Source organism: Chlamydomonas reinhardtii, chromosome 16, assembly GCF_000002595.2.
Source record: "Chlamydomonas reinhardtii strain CC-503 cw92 mt+ chromosome 16, whole genome shotgun sequence".
Taxonomy (NCBI): Eukaryota; Viridiplantae; Chlorophyta; class Chlorophyceae; order Chlamydomonadales; family Chlamydomonadaceae; genus Chlamydomonas; species Chlamydomonas reinhardtii.
The window spans coordinates 5,048,407-5,062,319 of record NC_057019.1 but is presented as its reverse complement, the minus strand read 5'-3'; the positions used below and the strand labels follow the sequence as shown (position 1 = coordinate 5,062,319).

Here is a 13,913-nt window from a genome sequence, read left to right as displayed (position 1 = left end):
GCAAACCGGCGACTTAATCCCGTCATCGGCCACATCGGCATCGGTCCGAGCCCACCTGCCCACAGACGGTGGTCGCATTTTGCTTCGCTAGACGCTGCACGTGTAGTCTCTGCATCGCCTTCCCTTGCCACTGACCCACAGACTTCTTAGTTCTTCAGAAGTCGGTAGAAGAAATGCAGCTTCAAGGTGAATCCCACAACCGATCTATGTCAATGTGCAACAATTACTATGCAAATGGTAATTACAACGATGTTCCTTGTGCGTCGCAGCCCGTCCATCTCTGGCGCGGTCGCGCACCGTGGGTGTGCGCTGCTCCGCCGCGCCGGCAGTGTGCCCGCGCCTGGTGCAGCAAGCACGAGTAATGGCTGCGGTGGGCTCTGCGTGGCAGCAGCGGAAGGACGCCGGCCCAGTTGAGGTACGCCTAATGCAGCACGGTCGCTCTACCCAATCGCTGCCCCGACCAGCCTCAAACGCCTAGCGCCAACGATTTCCCTTGTGGTTATGCGGTTATTGATGCAGGAGCTGAAGCAGCAGTTGAAGGGCAGTGTTTGCTGGATGGCCGGCGCCGTGCTGCCCTTCGCCAGCGCGGTGGCCCAGCCAGCTTCACAGGCCGCCGCGACTGCAGAGATCTATGGCGCCATCGCGAAGGTCCTGGATGTGAGTACTGCTGCTCACGGAGACTTTAAAGCACGTTGGAAAGCTTGGCGACGGGTCAAATGCCAGAGTAGTGCCTCGGGGAGAGGGAAGGTACACGCCGCCCAGCTGCCCAAACCGACGCAACAGGAAGGGCACGCGCGCCCAGCGCGTCACCACACCGGCTTACAGGCCCACAACATAACACTATACAATGTGCCGTGAACTGCAGATTTACCTGCTTGTGCTGACGCTGCGTGTGATCCTGACGTGGTTCCGCAACATCAACTGGTACAACGAGCCCTTCGCCACCCTGCGCCAGGTGCGGCGCGGCAGCGGACTTGGGGGCAGGGTCTGGCGAACGTTCGGTTGCAGAGGGTTGGCAACGGCAGCAGCAGGGGCAGGGGTATGGGTATGGGCACGGACAGACCTGCCTTCCGCGCGTTGCCGTGCTGACGCTCCGCCACGGCACTTCGTCCACGTAGCACCTTGTTGCGTCGATTAGCCCACTGCCGGCGTGGCTGCTGAACCTCCCCTCCTCCTCGCAGTTCACCGACCCGTTCCTCAACACCTTCCGCGGCATCCTGCCGTCCTTCGGCGGCATCGACGTGTCGCCCATGATCGGCTTCTTCATCCTGAACTTTGTTCGCAACCAGCTGGTCCACCTGTCCCGCACCATGATCCTGTAAGGAGCCCCCCACCGTGTAGTGCTTCTGCATGCCGAGCGGTGAGCTTGTTGCCAATTAGTGGCGGCGGATCGGTGCGTGCGCTGCGAGCAGCGTGCAGTGGCCCAGGCGGCCGCGAGCAAATGCAGCGCGTGTGCGTGTGTGTACAGCGCATGTTGGTCAGCTCATCTGGCGCGCATCCTGGACACCTTGGAGTTGAAGGAGGCGCGCAGCTGCCGGCCCGCAGGCAACTGGTGAATTGGAAATGCACGAGTGCGAAGATGCCAGTGCTAGTACCGGAGTTGGGCTGAAGCTGCCTGAGCTGCCACGGCTGCCATCCTGCAGACGACTCACCGAGTCAAGAGATGGCATGCCGGTTGCATGCATCGCGACCTGCCAGCTGCCTTGCAGGGGAGCTGCCGCGATTTTTGACGGACGTTGGGCCTCAGGGTTGGACCATGGGAGTGCCGGGGGCTGATGCAATTCCATGCAGAGGATTGCTATGGCTGACCGCTTTGGTGTGCGTTCAGTACAGTGCGTGTGCGCCACGAGGGCGCTGCCTGGCCAGTGGACATGCAGAGGAGCTGTGCTATGGCTCAGTGTGGGGGGCTGGCAATGGGGGTTAGAGATTAGGGAATGAGCGTAGTGAGACATTGAGACAAGGGTAGCGACCGTGCACTAAGGATGCACAGCTCAGGGTCTGGGACCATTGGTGACTGGCTAGGGTTGGCCACCGGAGGAGTTGCATTCTGGACTGGACTGATGGACGTGAGTGGTGTGCAATATCCATGCCTTCAATGGTCCGGTTGCGGCCGTGCTGGTAGTGCGGGAGGTGCGTACGCATACCGCGAGCAATGCCGGGGGCAGCGGGGACAGGCAGGGACTTCGAGACAAGCACAAACCCGAATGGCACGTGCGCGCGAGGCTTGATAACAAACCCAAATGCCTACAGATTGTCAGCATTCTGGATAGCACATCAGCGATAATGCAGGCCCTCAGCTCCAAGCACGCGCTGGGCAACTGTAATGTTGCAGCGTCGCGCAGCTCATGCGCGCAGCGTCGCGCTTTCGTGCCTACTATGCCAGTCATTGTGGCTAAGCTGACAAGCGCAACATGCTCTAGTTCTAGTTCTAGCCCCGTCGCGTCGAGGAGCTCGCAGCGCGCAAGCGCGGGGCGCTCGCTCGCATTGCAAAGTCGCGCTCAGGCCGTCCAAACTGCGGACGCTACCACTACCAGCCAGGGCATTGCGCATGGCGTGAGGGTCGCGGTCGTTGGCGTTGGCCTGATGGGTAAGGCAGCATCCTTCGCGTGGCTTGGGTGTGTGCCTGCGCCTAGCCGCTTCAAGTGATAAACCAATAGCGGCACAAAGGAATCAGAGATGGATAATAGGGGGCGTCCAAAAGTCACAGCGGGCGGGGGGTAACTAGGCGCCACCAAGCGGGTGCCAGACACCTTGCCGGAGCCTGCCGCCTTCCCGCCGTCCCGCTTCCACACACAACGAGCGACAGGCATTCGCTCCCTCCATGCACGCACCAAACACAACACAACGCCGCCCCTACTCCACAGGCAACAAGATCGCTCGGCGGCTGGCGTCCCAGGGCGCACACGTCTCCGCGTGGAACCGCTCCGCGGATAAGACCGCCTCGCTGCCTGAGGCAGGTATCTCGGTTGCCGGCTCGGTGGCGGCCGCCGCCACCGCCTCTGACGTGCTGCTGCTGACGCTGTCAGACGCGGCCACTATTCGGGAGACCATCCTGTGTGATGCCGTGCGGCCGCTGCTGAAGGGCAAGACAGTGCTGCAGGTGAGGTCGCGCACGGTGGGCGGGGACGCCGACGGGTCGCGGCGGGGTGGGACGGCCGGGACCTTCGGGAGGCTGCCGGTAGGCATGGAGATTAAGGCAGAGGGCAGGGGAACAAGCATGAGGGAATGCTGTTCAGGTGTACGGCCATGCGGAGATGTGCAGCATGCTAACCTGATTGCTCTTGCATGCCGTGCCCTTGCTGTTGGCATTACACAGATGGGCACCATCGGTAAGTGCGGGGCGGCAACACGGTACGAATGTGTGTGGGTTGTGTATACATGTGTATGCTGAGGGGAAGACTCAAACTCAAAGTGTAGTTGTGAGTGGGCACCGTGTGCCCGTGGTCCGGCAGGTCCCAAGGAATCGGCAGCCCTGGCAGCTGACATCCTAGCAGCGGGCGGCTCTTACGTGGAGGCCCCGGTGCTGGGCAGCCAGCCTGAGGCGGAGAAGGGCACCCTGCTGGTGATGGTGGGCGCGGAGGCCGACCCCCGGGAGCCCGGCAGCCCGCACCACGACACCGTGTGGCCGCTGCTGCGCGCGCTGGGCCAGGAGTCCAACATCCACTTCATCGGGCCGGTGGGCACGGGCGCGGCGGTCAAGCTGGCGCTCAACCAGCTCATTGCATCGCTCACGGTGAGAGGAAGGGTAGGAGGGGGGAAGATAAGGAGGAGCCGAACAGTTGGGCGCTTGGAGGTTTGGGGATTATGGCCAGGCTGAAACGGGGTTGCTGTTTGTGTCGATGCCCCGGTTGCCCGACTCCTGCCTCTGCGCCCCCTGCCGCCTTGTCCCACCTACCCTTGCAGGTGGGCTTCTCCACCAGCCTGGGCCTGGTGCAGCGCAGTGGCGCTGACGTGGACAAGTTCATGAGCATCCTGCGCGCCTCCGCACTGTACGCACCCACCTACGACAAAAAGCTGCAAAAGATGCTGGACCGGGACTACGGCGCCGCAAACTTCCCCACAAAGGTGTGTGGACAACGAGACGCGCAGAGGCATGCAACCTGTCGAGCTCTTATGTCCACGCATTGTAAACTTAGCCAGCGACATCAACTGCGGATAAGCTCAACCGTGCCCGCACCTTGGTCCCCTCGTCTCCCCACCCGCAGCACCTGCTGAAGGACGTGCGTCTGTTTGAGATGGAGGCTGCGGCTGCGGGTCTGGACACGCGCCTGCTGGCGGCGCTGAAGGGCGTGGTGCAGGACACTGTGGACCGCGGCCTGGCCAACACCGACTACTCGGCGGTGTTCGACGCAGTGGCGCACCCGGGAGAGCAGCAGGCGACCAAGCCGCAGCAGTAAAGGAGAAGGCTAGGTGTGCGGTATCTGAGCTGGCGCCTGGGCGCATTGCGGCATGCGCCCAGGCTACCGGAGCACAGCAGAAGTCGCGCGGGAGGTGCACGAGCAGAGCACAGGGCGCATGACACGAGTAGATTGAGCAACGCAGCGTCGAATGATATATGTGCGCGTGGGCGGCGGCGACGGTGGCGGTAGGGTTGGCTCCGTGCCTGCTGCTATGTGCTTACTTTGCCCGCATCAGGCACAAGGGTAGATACGATACACCACCTCGTTGCGATGCAATATGCGCATGGGGCTGCCGCCCTGCAATACGGGTGGGAGATCAAGGGTCATCACTCATCAGAGTGCGTAAGCACGCTGAGAAGGCCAGAAGGGGCATGCACTCCAGAAACGCTTTGCTGGGGCGCGTCAGGCAGCATGTCACATGCCTCGCCGGAACGTGGGCTGCTGGGGCTCTGAGTCGAGGCGAGTTTTGCGACAGCAGTAACCTAGGCTAACCTCTATCAAAGGTGCCCGCAGTGCAGTGGCGGCGTAGTAACGTGGGTAGCGTGCGTGGGTAGTAAGCACACGGTTCTTCACTCCTGGGCGGTTTTGTAGCATTGAACTGTCCAGTGCAGGCTTTGAGTCCGCAGCAAATTTCCAAATGATAAGCTGCGTTTTCCGCGACGAGCTTCTGCAACTTGTGAGTGGTCCTTTGAGTGGTACTTCCTCGATCAAGGCATAACCTGGATAGCAAAACGCTACCAAGGTGCTTTCAAATATAAAGAACCACCTCATACGAAAACGCCGGCAGTCCCAAGAATTCATGGCCGCGAAACCACAATGCGTGCATGACACATACATCCCCCGCTCTTCGTTCATTTTTTCGACCTAAGAACACTGGAGTTCCAGTCAATAACGATTCAGAGTTCAACGCATGCACAAGATTTCGCCATGCACAAAGCCAGCTAACGCTGTTCTGCGCTTCTAATTACAATGTGTCGTCACTGACTGCTATCGAGGGACTCGCTGTTGCGTTTTTTACAAGGAATAATCTGCTTGAGTCGGACGCAATGAAGGAGGTGCGTTGGGGAGCAAAGGTGGGGGCGTTTTCGACAGAAGGGTCCAGGGCCAAGGCGTCGACCTCCCCGTCAGGTTTCATTCTAGATTTGCCAAATATTGCCAAATATGCCAAATATTGCCAAATATTATGATAATGATATTTGCATCGCACCTGTGCTAAGCGCGTATTGACGAGCGTGGGCGAAGCGTTTGTCAGCGGCACCTATGCACAGACCCGGCGTGCATACATTTGCAATAGGACTGCTTATCATCTAGATAAACATTTCCACCCACGGGTGTCACCGAGGATGGCCCTCGTCGCTTTTGCTTGTCGCCAGCCCTGCCGGGCTGCTTGCGCTGCTGTGGCCTTTCCCTGGCCACACTCTATATTGTGTTCCAAGCATATCTTGCATTGCGAACACCAGTTGAGAAACTTGCCGAGCCCGCTGTCAACACCCGCTCAACTGCCCCAAACTTTACGCGACCGCGACAAGCACTGAAGATTAAAGACCACGCTGTGGAGAAGTCCTCCGGGGCTTCAAAATATGGCGCCGTGACATGCTGGTTTCTGTTCGGGCGTCCGCCCAATTCAGCCCTTGAGGTACACTCACGGCTCTGCCTGCGAATACCCATCCACACAGAGGTACGCGGTCATCGCTCCGCTGGGTTCCGGCGCCTATGGCTGCGTGTATAAGGTATGTGGAACAGGCTGGCAGCAGTGTGAAGCGGGGACCTTGGGAACAGCGGTGCCCCGTGGGAATTGGCGGTGTGACCTTGGGTGCGACGGGACAGGGTAAGAGGCAGGTTGGCGTAGCCCCGTGGCTGATATAGCTGGGTCCCGAGAAACAAGTTACGCCCAACCCAGGCGCCAATGAGACATGGAAATACGTCGCCTCCGTGAGAATCGTGGGGTGAGAGACACACTCATGAACACGCCTCCCCTCCTCTATCCCTGTAGTGCCTGGATCGCGACACGGGCAGCCTGTGTGCGCTCAAGGTCATCAACCTCGCACATCAGGAGCCCGCGGTGAGTTCCAAGCACCACAGCTGCACCAGTCAGTTCTGAGTGCGGGGCCACGCGGCTGGCCCAGCTGCCCAGCATCGCAGAGGCGTGTATGGCATCAGTATCCTTGGTCACCGGCATTCCTGCGATACAGCGTTAAACTCCCCATCACGTGTTTACGCTGGTGTCGAAACTGCTGACGTGCCTGTGTGGGTGGGCGCCGGTGCACAGGTCATGCGGCTTACCATGCGCGAGGTACGCACGCTGCAAAAGCTGCCAAAGCACCCGCACATTGTGGAGTTGAAGGATGCGTTCAAGAGCTCGGGCAGCGGCCGCGTGTTCCTGGTCTTCAGCTGCGAGGGGCGCAGCATGCATGAGGTGCGCGATCGCGGGGCAACGCGTGAAGGGCGGACGGGAACCTTCAGCTGTTGACTTCCCAAGGCCCCTCCAGGCTGCCCCTGTCAGCTTGACTTACTGACTGAGCTGTATGGTATGCCGCACACTCGCGCTCCGGCAGGAGGCGGAGAACTACGCCAAGTATATCCTGCCGGGGCCCATGCTGCGCCAGGTGGCGTGGCAGTTGCTGCAGGCGCTGGCGCACATACACGAACACCAGGTGCGTGTGTCCAACCGAGTATGTGCAAGGCGCGTTCGTGTGACTGGCGGTCTGTCGGGGCGCGTTGTCTCCAAGCCCGGGCGTATTTCAGAGTCCTGCTGACCGCGCGCCCACCACCGCCCACCACAACCCTCGCGCGTGCATCCGCACGCACCCAGATTATCCACCGTGACGTCAAGCCCGGCAACATCTTGCTGGTGGGCGACGGCACCGGCGGCGCGGCGGGCGTGGGCCTCAACGGCGCCGACGTGCACATCCGGCTGGCGGACTTTGGCTTTGCCCGCAGCTGGCAGCCGCACGAGGCGTTGTCCTCCTACGTGGCCACGCGGTGGTTCCGTGCGCCAGAGGTGGGTGCCGATTTCGGTTTTGATGGTTCTTGTCAAGGTGTGGCTTGCTGGGGCGCATGAGGTGGTTCGGTGGCAGCTGATCCAGCGCGGTGGGCCGTGTCTCGGGTGGGTGAGCGTTGCACCTGCGGACACCGCACGCTAACCTCCGCACGCGGGGCCTGCGGTCGCAGATCCTGGTGCGTGGCAAGTACAGCTTCAACAGCGACTGCTGGAGCGTGGGCTGCACCATTGCCGAGTGAGTCGCGCGTTGGGGCTTGGGGCTTGGGGCTCGGGCCATGCACTGCCTTGTCGGCTGAGAGGGTACGGTATCCAATCGCGTAGCTGCGCGAGGGCGTGGCGGCACGGTCTCGAACCCACGCACGGCCACCGCACCACTGACGCCCGGACGCTCCCTTCCACTGCCTTCGTTACGAGCAGGCTGGCGGTGGGTTCGGCCCTGTTCCCTGGCACGTCCACCATCGACCAGCTGGCCCGGATCATGCGCGCCACGGGACCGCTGCCGCCCTCGTTAGCGGCGCAGATGATGTCGGACCGAACTCTGAGCCCGCTGGCGGCGCAGCAGCGGCGGCCGCCGAACCGCACCCTGCGCGAGCGCCTGCCGGTCGAGGCCCGACTGTTTGAGTTCCTGGCCGCCTGTCTTCAGGTGGACCCGGCCCGCCGGCCCAGCGCCAAGGAGCTGATGCAGATGCCGTACTTTTGGGACATCGTGCCGCGCAGCCGTGCCCTGCCCAAGGCCTCCATGGAGGCAATGGCGGCCGCACGTGACGCCGCCGCCGTGCAGATAGCGGCGGCTGAGGCTACCATCGCAAAGCCGGCGGCGCAGCCGGCGGCCGTGGCTGTGGCCGCGCCCGCGGCGGCGGCTCGCAAGGACGTCGTGCAGGTGGAGGCCAAGGGTGCGGCGGCCGCGCCGGCGGCATGCGGCGCGGTAGCGGGCGCAGCTGCCAAGTCCAGCGGCACGGACAAGGCGGCGGCCGGCGGTGCTGGGGGCCAGACGGCCTCGAGCAGCGTGGCGGCACCCATGACTACCACCCGTACTGCAAGTGAGGCCCAGGCCATGAGCCTCTCGGCCGTCGCTTGCTGCCCGGGGACTGACCGCGCGTCGACAGCGGTGCCCCCTACGGCGCCGGCGCAGCTGGCCGCTGCACCTGCTCAGGGCACAGCAGCAGGGCTCAAGCCTGCAACCAGCGTGGTGATCTCGGTGAAGGCAACTGCTGCGTGCGGCCGGGACCAGCCAAGCGCGCCGATGACTGGCTCGAGCCTCAGCACCCGCGACCTCGCGAGCATGAATCCCGCCGCTATGCCAGCGCCTGCCAACTCACAGGGCAGTGGTGTGACATCGGTGCCAGCATCTCAGGCAGCGGAGCAGGCGGCCGCCGCTCCCTCAGCGGAGCCGCCCCCACGCGTTGTGTGTATGCCCGACCTCACCAGCGTGAGCACCTTGGCATCAGGTGCGGCGGGGCCGCAGCCCGCGCAGCCGGCGCGGGCGCGCGCGCCGGCACCGGTGGCGGACGCGTCGCCGGAGGACGCGTCGCCCCGGCAATCCAGGACTGAGCGCGAGCTGCAGCGGCCACAGGCGGCCGTCACGCTTGTCACTAGCTCTAGCCTGTTCCCATCACCGCTGCCAGCACCGCTGCCTCCGCCGCAACCAGTTGCAGTGGAGGCGTCGTCGCCGTTCACGCTCGTGGTTGCTGACACTCTGGGTGGCGCTGCGGCGGGTGCCGCAGGCGCCGCCGCCCCAGGCGTCGCAGGCGCAGTCGGCGGTGACAGCACGCCGCGCAGCCACACCACAGCGCGCATGCTGGACCTGCCCTCCAATACCGTGGAAATGTTCATATCGCCCACCACGTCGGTGGCAATGCATCGGCTGCTGCCAGCTGTGATGACGCCAGTAGGCGCACCGCCGCCGGCCACGCCCAGTGCCGCCGTGCGCTTGCGGCAGCTGATGCCGCACTGCCGTGCGCCGGCGGGCGCGGTGCCGCCGGTCCTGACCTACGGGATGCTGTCACGCAGCAGCACTCTGGAGCTGGACATGACGGGCAGTGCGGCTGCGGCTGCAGCGGTGGCGGCCGCTGGCGTTTGGGGAGGAGATGGAGGAGCGAGCGGGGATGGTTATGGCGTGTCGTTGGCGAATGGGGCCTCAGCGGGGCAGCTGCAGGCCCACATACAGATGCAGCAGCAGGCGGCGCAGCGGCATGCCCCGGCGGCGGCCGCGAACAGGGCGTGGCGGCGGGCGGGTCGCGCGTCGGTGGAGTTTGCAGACCAGCTGTCATGGCCGGCAAATACCAACCAGCCCGACCAAACGGTCAGCGGCGCCAGCACAAGCAGCAACATTTGGGCCAGGGCTGTCACTCCTGGAGCCGGCGCCGCGCGCGTTGGCGGCAGCGGCGGCGCAGCCGCCACTGGCACCCGAAATGTCACTTCCGCCGCCATTATGCGTCGCAGCTGGCGGCTGCTGCCGTACCGCACAACGGGCGGCAGCCCCGGCTTCATGCCCGTGCCCACGCTGGGCGACGAGCCAGCTGCGGATACGCCGTCCCTGCACACGTCAGGCGCGGGCGCCGTCGCGTCGTTGGTCAATGCTGCCGCGGGCCTGGGCCGCCACAACAGCCGCTCGCAGGCGTCCTTTGTCCGCAGCATGTCGCGGATGTCGCAGTGCCACGCGATGCCCTCGGGCGCCCTGGACGTGTCATCTGCGGGCCATGACAGCTCAGTGGACGGCGCCGGCGGCTTTTGCTCCGCGTACGCAATGGCGAACGCATCGGCTGGAGCGACATCCTCGCCACTTGTGGGCCTGGTGACCACGCCGCAGCAGCCGGCTAAGGCGCAGCAGCTGCAGGCACAGCTGCAGAGAAACGGGTCCACAGTCGGCGGCGCCGTCGCACAGTCGCCGCCCATGCTTTACGGCCTGGTGCTGGCCGCAAGCAGCGATTCGCCGTCCCGCACGCGCCGCGCCGCGAGCGCCGTGCTGCCCAGCTTTCCTGCAGCCAGCGTACCGGGAGCCCACGCCACCCCTGTCACGTACACTGGTGCCAGCGCCGCTGATGCCAGCAGCAAAGGCCCCGCCAGCGTGGCTGCAGCAGCAATGGCCCTTCTCCTGCGGTCGTCGTCCCAGCAGCAGCGTGCTGCCACCGCCGCAGGGCATGTGCCGCACGGCACAAGCCGCCTCGCAAACGCCGTCAGCTCCAACCTGTGCGATTACCCCTCTGGGGACGCGGACATCGCGCCCACCGCCGGCACCCCTCAGGCGGGAGCCTCCGCCTCGGCCTTTCCCAGCGGCACGCCGATGGGCACAGCGACCGACTCGGGCGCCGTGCGTCGTGCACTCGGCTTGTCCTGGCAGGTGCTCCAAGCCGTGGGCTGCAGCAGCAACGCCGCGGCAGCTGCGTCCACGGCCTGCTTCGACAGCGCCGCCTCCGCCACCGTCGCAATGGCACAGGCCGGCGCCGTGTCGCTTGACGCAATGCTGGCTACTGGAGGCGGCGATGGCGGCGGCGCCCCTGCAGATTGCGGCCTTACCGCTTCGGCGTCGGCAGTGGCACGCTTCCCCAGCGCTAGCCTGCTCACGGCGGGCGGCGGGGCCGCCAATGGTGCCTACGTGCCCCACGCGATTACCGAGGAAGAGAACGAGCTAGCATACGCGGCAGCAGCGGATGCGTCAGCTGCCGGTGAAGCTATGGGCGCGGGGTGCAGAGCCAAACATGTGCTGGACAACTCGGATGGATGCGTGCGTCTGGCTGGCTCAAAGGACACGGCAGCGGGCATGGCGCACCTGCAGCAGTCTGCCACCACGCAGCATCCCTTGCCTGCGCGCACGGCATCCCCGGGTGGACGCCGCCAGGGCGCACATGACAGCAAGCAGCGGCCAGGGCTGCTTGCCCGTCTCTTCGGCTGTGGCCGCTTTCGCAATGACCAAATTTGAAGCAACATGTGAGACAGGCCGCCGCTTGTCGGATGGTACGTGTTGGCAGATTTGACACGGCGTCGGGCCTCGGGCCCCGGTTGGGGATAGCAGTGTGTTTTTGGGTGTGGCGGGCCGGACCCACTTGACCGTACGGTAATGCTTAGGTACGGAGCTCAGGGTTCAGGCTGTGCACTTGTTTCTTCTTCTGATATGAATGCGACATTGCATATGCAATGAGGTACAATGATATACTGGGTATTTGCTTTGCCTTGGACGTGAATGCAGTAGCCGGACATGGAACATGGGTTTCGACATGACCGTGTGTGTTCGCGGTAGAGTTGTGCACACACACCAGGCTTGCCTAAGGGTGGGCATGGGGATACTTCAATTAACGAAGGTCACGTTTTAGGAGTGTTTTTGGGCGGAGCGGGAGATGAGGTAGACGCTTGCGGCCCCAGACGGGAGGCGTCAACTATCAAGTTGATCCCATTTATTCCATATGAACATGGCTGTAATGATGCGGCCCGTGGAAGTGTGAATGGGGGGCTGTTCCATGGATGGGTGAGTTTAAATGTTCCCGGTCGCAGTGGGCTCTCGTGCAACCAGGTCCGGATTTTGCGCGGTATGGCTAATTGGTCGTGCCGACGTGAACAGGGGCAGCAGTACGTACTGTCCGTTTGTTGCATTAGCATTCATGATTAGGGGAGACCGCAGCATTTTAGCCCTGGGGCTAAGGTTGTTGAGAAAGAGCACCAGAGCATATGGAGATGTCGCTGTACTTCGGACGAGTACGCCTGGAGGCTGAAAGGAACCTTGCTGCGGTTTGTACGACGCAGACAGATGCTCGCACGGTCTTGCAATGCAAGATGACGGTCGAGTCGTATACGTGCCATGATGATGTTGTTTAATGCTTCACCAGTTGACCGATTATCGCTGATGGGCGCTACAGACAGGGAATGTCCTAACATGGACAGCTGCGAGCAGCTCATTGCGCTGGAGTGTGAATGGAGCCAGAGAAGTCTGAGCAGCCTTGCAAATGGAGATGCGCAGTATGCTTGGTGAAGGAGCTAAGCCCTGCATCAAAGGCCGGAGATATTTGGGGTACATGACGCAGGTCACGAGCTTGCGTGCAACCACAAGTGTGGTCGTCCAGCTTTAGATCTGGGGGGCGTGCCAACAGTGACCCCCACGCACGTTGGCCGGAACGTGTGTGTGGGGGGGCTCGGGTTCTAGTTGGCAATGGGTGCAGGCGGTGCGGTCTGTGCGAGGCGGGAATCTTTTACAGTTTGCCCAGGGGCGGCAGCCGCTGCAGTGTTGGCTTGAGAAGCAATGTCTTAGGCATGAGATGGGAAGGGAACATGGGCAGGGAGCTTCGTGACGTGGGGCCGAGTGAAGGACGTACTCTGTGGAGTCTGCGCCTTGGGCTGGTATGCGCTGCTCCCATGAAAGCGCCACAATATGCCATGGGATTTTTGTCTGATGCCTACCAGTAATCATCTATCAAGTTGGGACCTGTACGTCATCTTCTTCCGTCGCTTGGTTGCCTCCATCTGCAGGTGAGCGGCCAAGCACAGCCAGTCACAGCTAGTTGCTAGCGTACACGTTCCAAACACTATCCTACCAGCTGTTGTCCATGCAGCCGTCCGCTGCTGTTGCCTGGCGGAGTGCTGGTGCACCCTGAGGTGTGACCTCCACCTGACCCCTCATCGTACAGCTACCAGTCTCAACCCGCGTGCCGGTGCCACTTTCCCGATGGCACCACAGCGCACCACGCTCTCCTCCTCGTGTCCCTGCCACGGCTGCCAGCAGGGATGCCAGCCCATGGCTGCCAGCCTGCGCAATTTGATGACTGACTGCTCCCTCCGCCCCGCAAATTCGGGTACCTTCACTGGAAAGTGCGTTGCAGTCCCCAGTCGCAGCAGTGCGAGGGTGCCCAAGGTTGCCCATATTGCAGTGCCATGCTTTGGGCTTACTTGAGCCATCATTTCCGGACCATGCTGCACCTGGCTGCATGCATCGCCGCGAAAACCGCACTCATGCGCGGCACACTGCGGCACATGCAAGGATGTGGGTCAAGAGTGCAACAGAGCGCACTTATTTTCCGCTACACTGGTGCCACTTTTGTCCTACCGAGCTTGCAGCACGATACCCCTCGCGCTTGCTAGCGCTTGCTCACTCTACCATGCAGAGCCCACTAGCCCAAGGCACGGCCCTGAGGTCTAGAGCACGGCAGAGGCACGGGCAGAGGGGAGGTTTTTGACAGGGGATTGAATCTTCCAAAACAGACCCCATGCTTCAAATATGTAGAGCTTAGCGACAAAACTACGAATCTGCTTTCAAGAGCGAAAATGGGTTTCTGGGTGCAACGTTATGGCCCCTCGGTCGGTCAGTCGGGGTTCCCAAGAGGTTTTGCAAAGGTTCGTCATGGTTCATGCCAGGTTTTGTTCCTAGCGCTTCTGTCCTGCAGCGCGCGGCGCAATGGGCGCAGCACACTGATGCGTGCATACCTTATACCCCTGCCTTAACATGTGCATAGGATGGGGCGCGGCATGTCGGCATGTCGGGAGACGCCTGGGGAGCTGGCCGGGGACAGGCCGGTGCCGACCGGGTT

The 13,913-nt window shown here is 62.7% G+C and overlaps 3 protein-coding genes across 4 annotated transcripts; all 3 read left to right on the top strand.

Annotated features, from left to right (window-relative positions):
• The first annotated feature begins 24 nt into the window (after nt 1–24).
• On the top strand, nt 25–2,095 carry CHLRE_16g684300v5 (uncharacterized protein). The gene is made up of 5 exons (XM_001691868.2): nt 25–186; nt 270–415; nt 520–657; nt 866–955; nt 1,182–2,095. Exons 1-5 carry the CDS (start codon nt 174–176, stop codon nt 1,320–1,322), a joined length of 528 nt encoding a protein of 175 aa, XP_001691920.2. The 5' UTR covers nt 25–173; the 3' UTR covers nt 1,323–2,095.
• Nucleotides 2,096–2,264: 169 nt separating this feature from the next.
• CHLRE_16g684350v5 (uncharacterized protein) lies at nt 2,265–5,160 on the top strand. Its single transcript, XM_001691869.2, has 6 exons — nt 2,265–2,587; nt 2,865–3,100; nt 3,317–3,329; nt 3,453–3,733; nt 3,904–4,065; nt 4,206–5,160. Exons 1-6 carry the CDS (start codon nt 2,584–2,586, stop codon nt 4,395–4,397), a joined length of 888 nt encoding a protein of 295 aa, XP_001691921.2. The 5' UTR covers nt 2,265–2,583; the 3' UTR covers nt 4,398–5,160.
• Nucleotides 5,161–5,284: 124 nt separating this feature from the next.
• Nucleotides 5,285–12,807, top strand: CHLRE_16g684400v5 (uncharacterized protein). Of its 2 annotated transcripts, none has more exons than XM_043071515.1 (8): nt 5,285–5,455; nt 6,077–6,130; nt 6,394–6,462; nt 6,670–6,816; nt 6,956–7,054; nt 7,213–7,401; nt 7,572–7,636; nt 7,819–12,807. In XM_043071515.1, the coding sequence occupies exons 1-8, from the start codon at nt 5,447–5,449 to the stop codon at nt 11,318–11,320; spliced, it is 4,134 nt and encodes a 1,377-aa protein (XP_042915953.1). In that variant the 5' UTR covers nt 5,285–5,446; the 3' UTR covers nt 11,321–12,807. The 2 variants fall into 2 exon arrangements, with proteins under 2 accessions (XP_042915953.1, XP_001691922.2); XM_001691870.2 differs by having other exon boundaries at nt 5,285–5,983.
• The last annotated feature ends 1,106 nt before the right edge of the window (nt 12,808–13,913 follow it).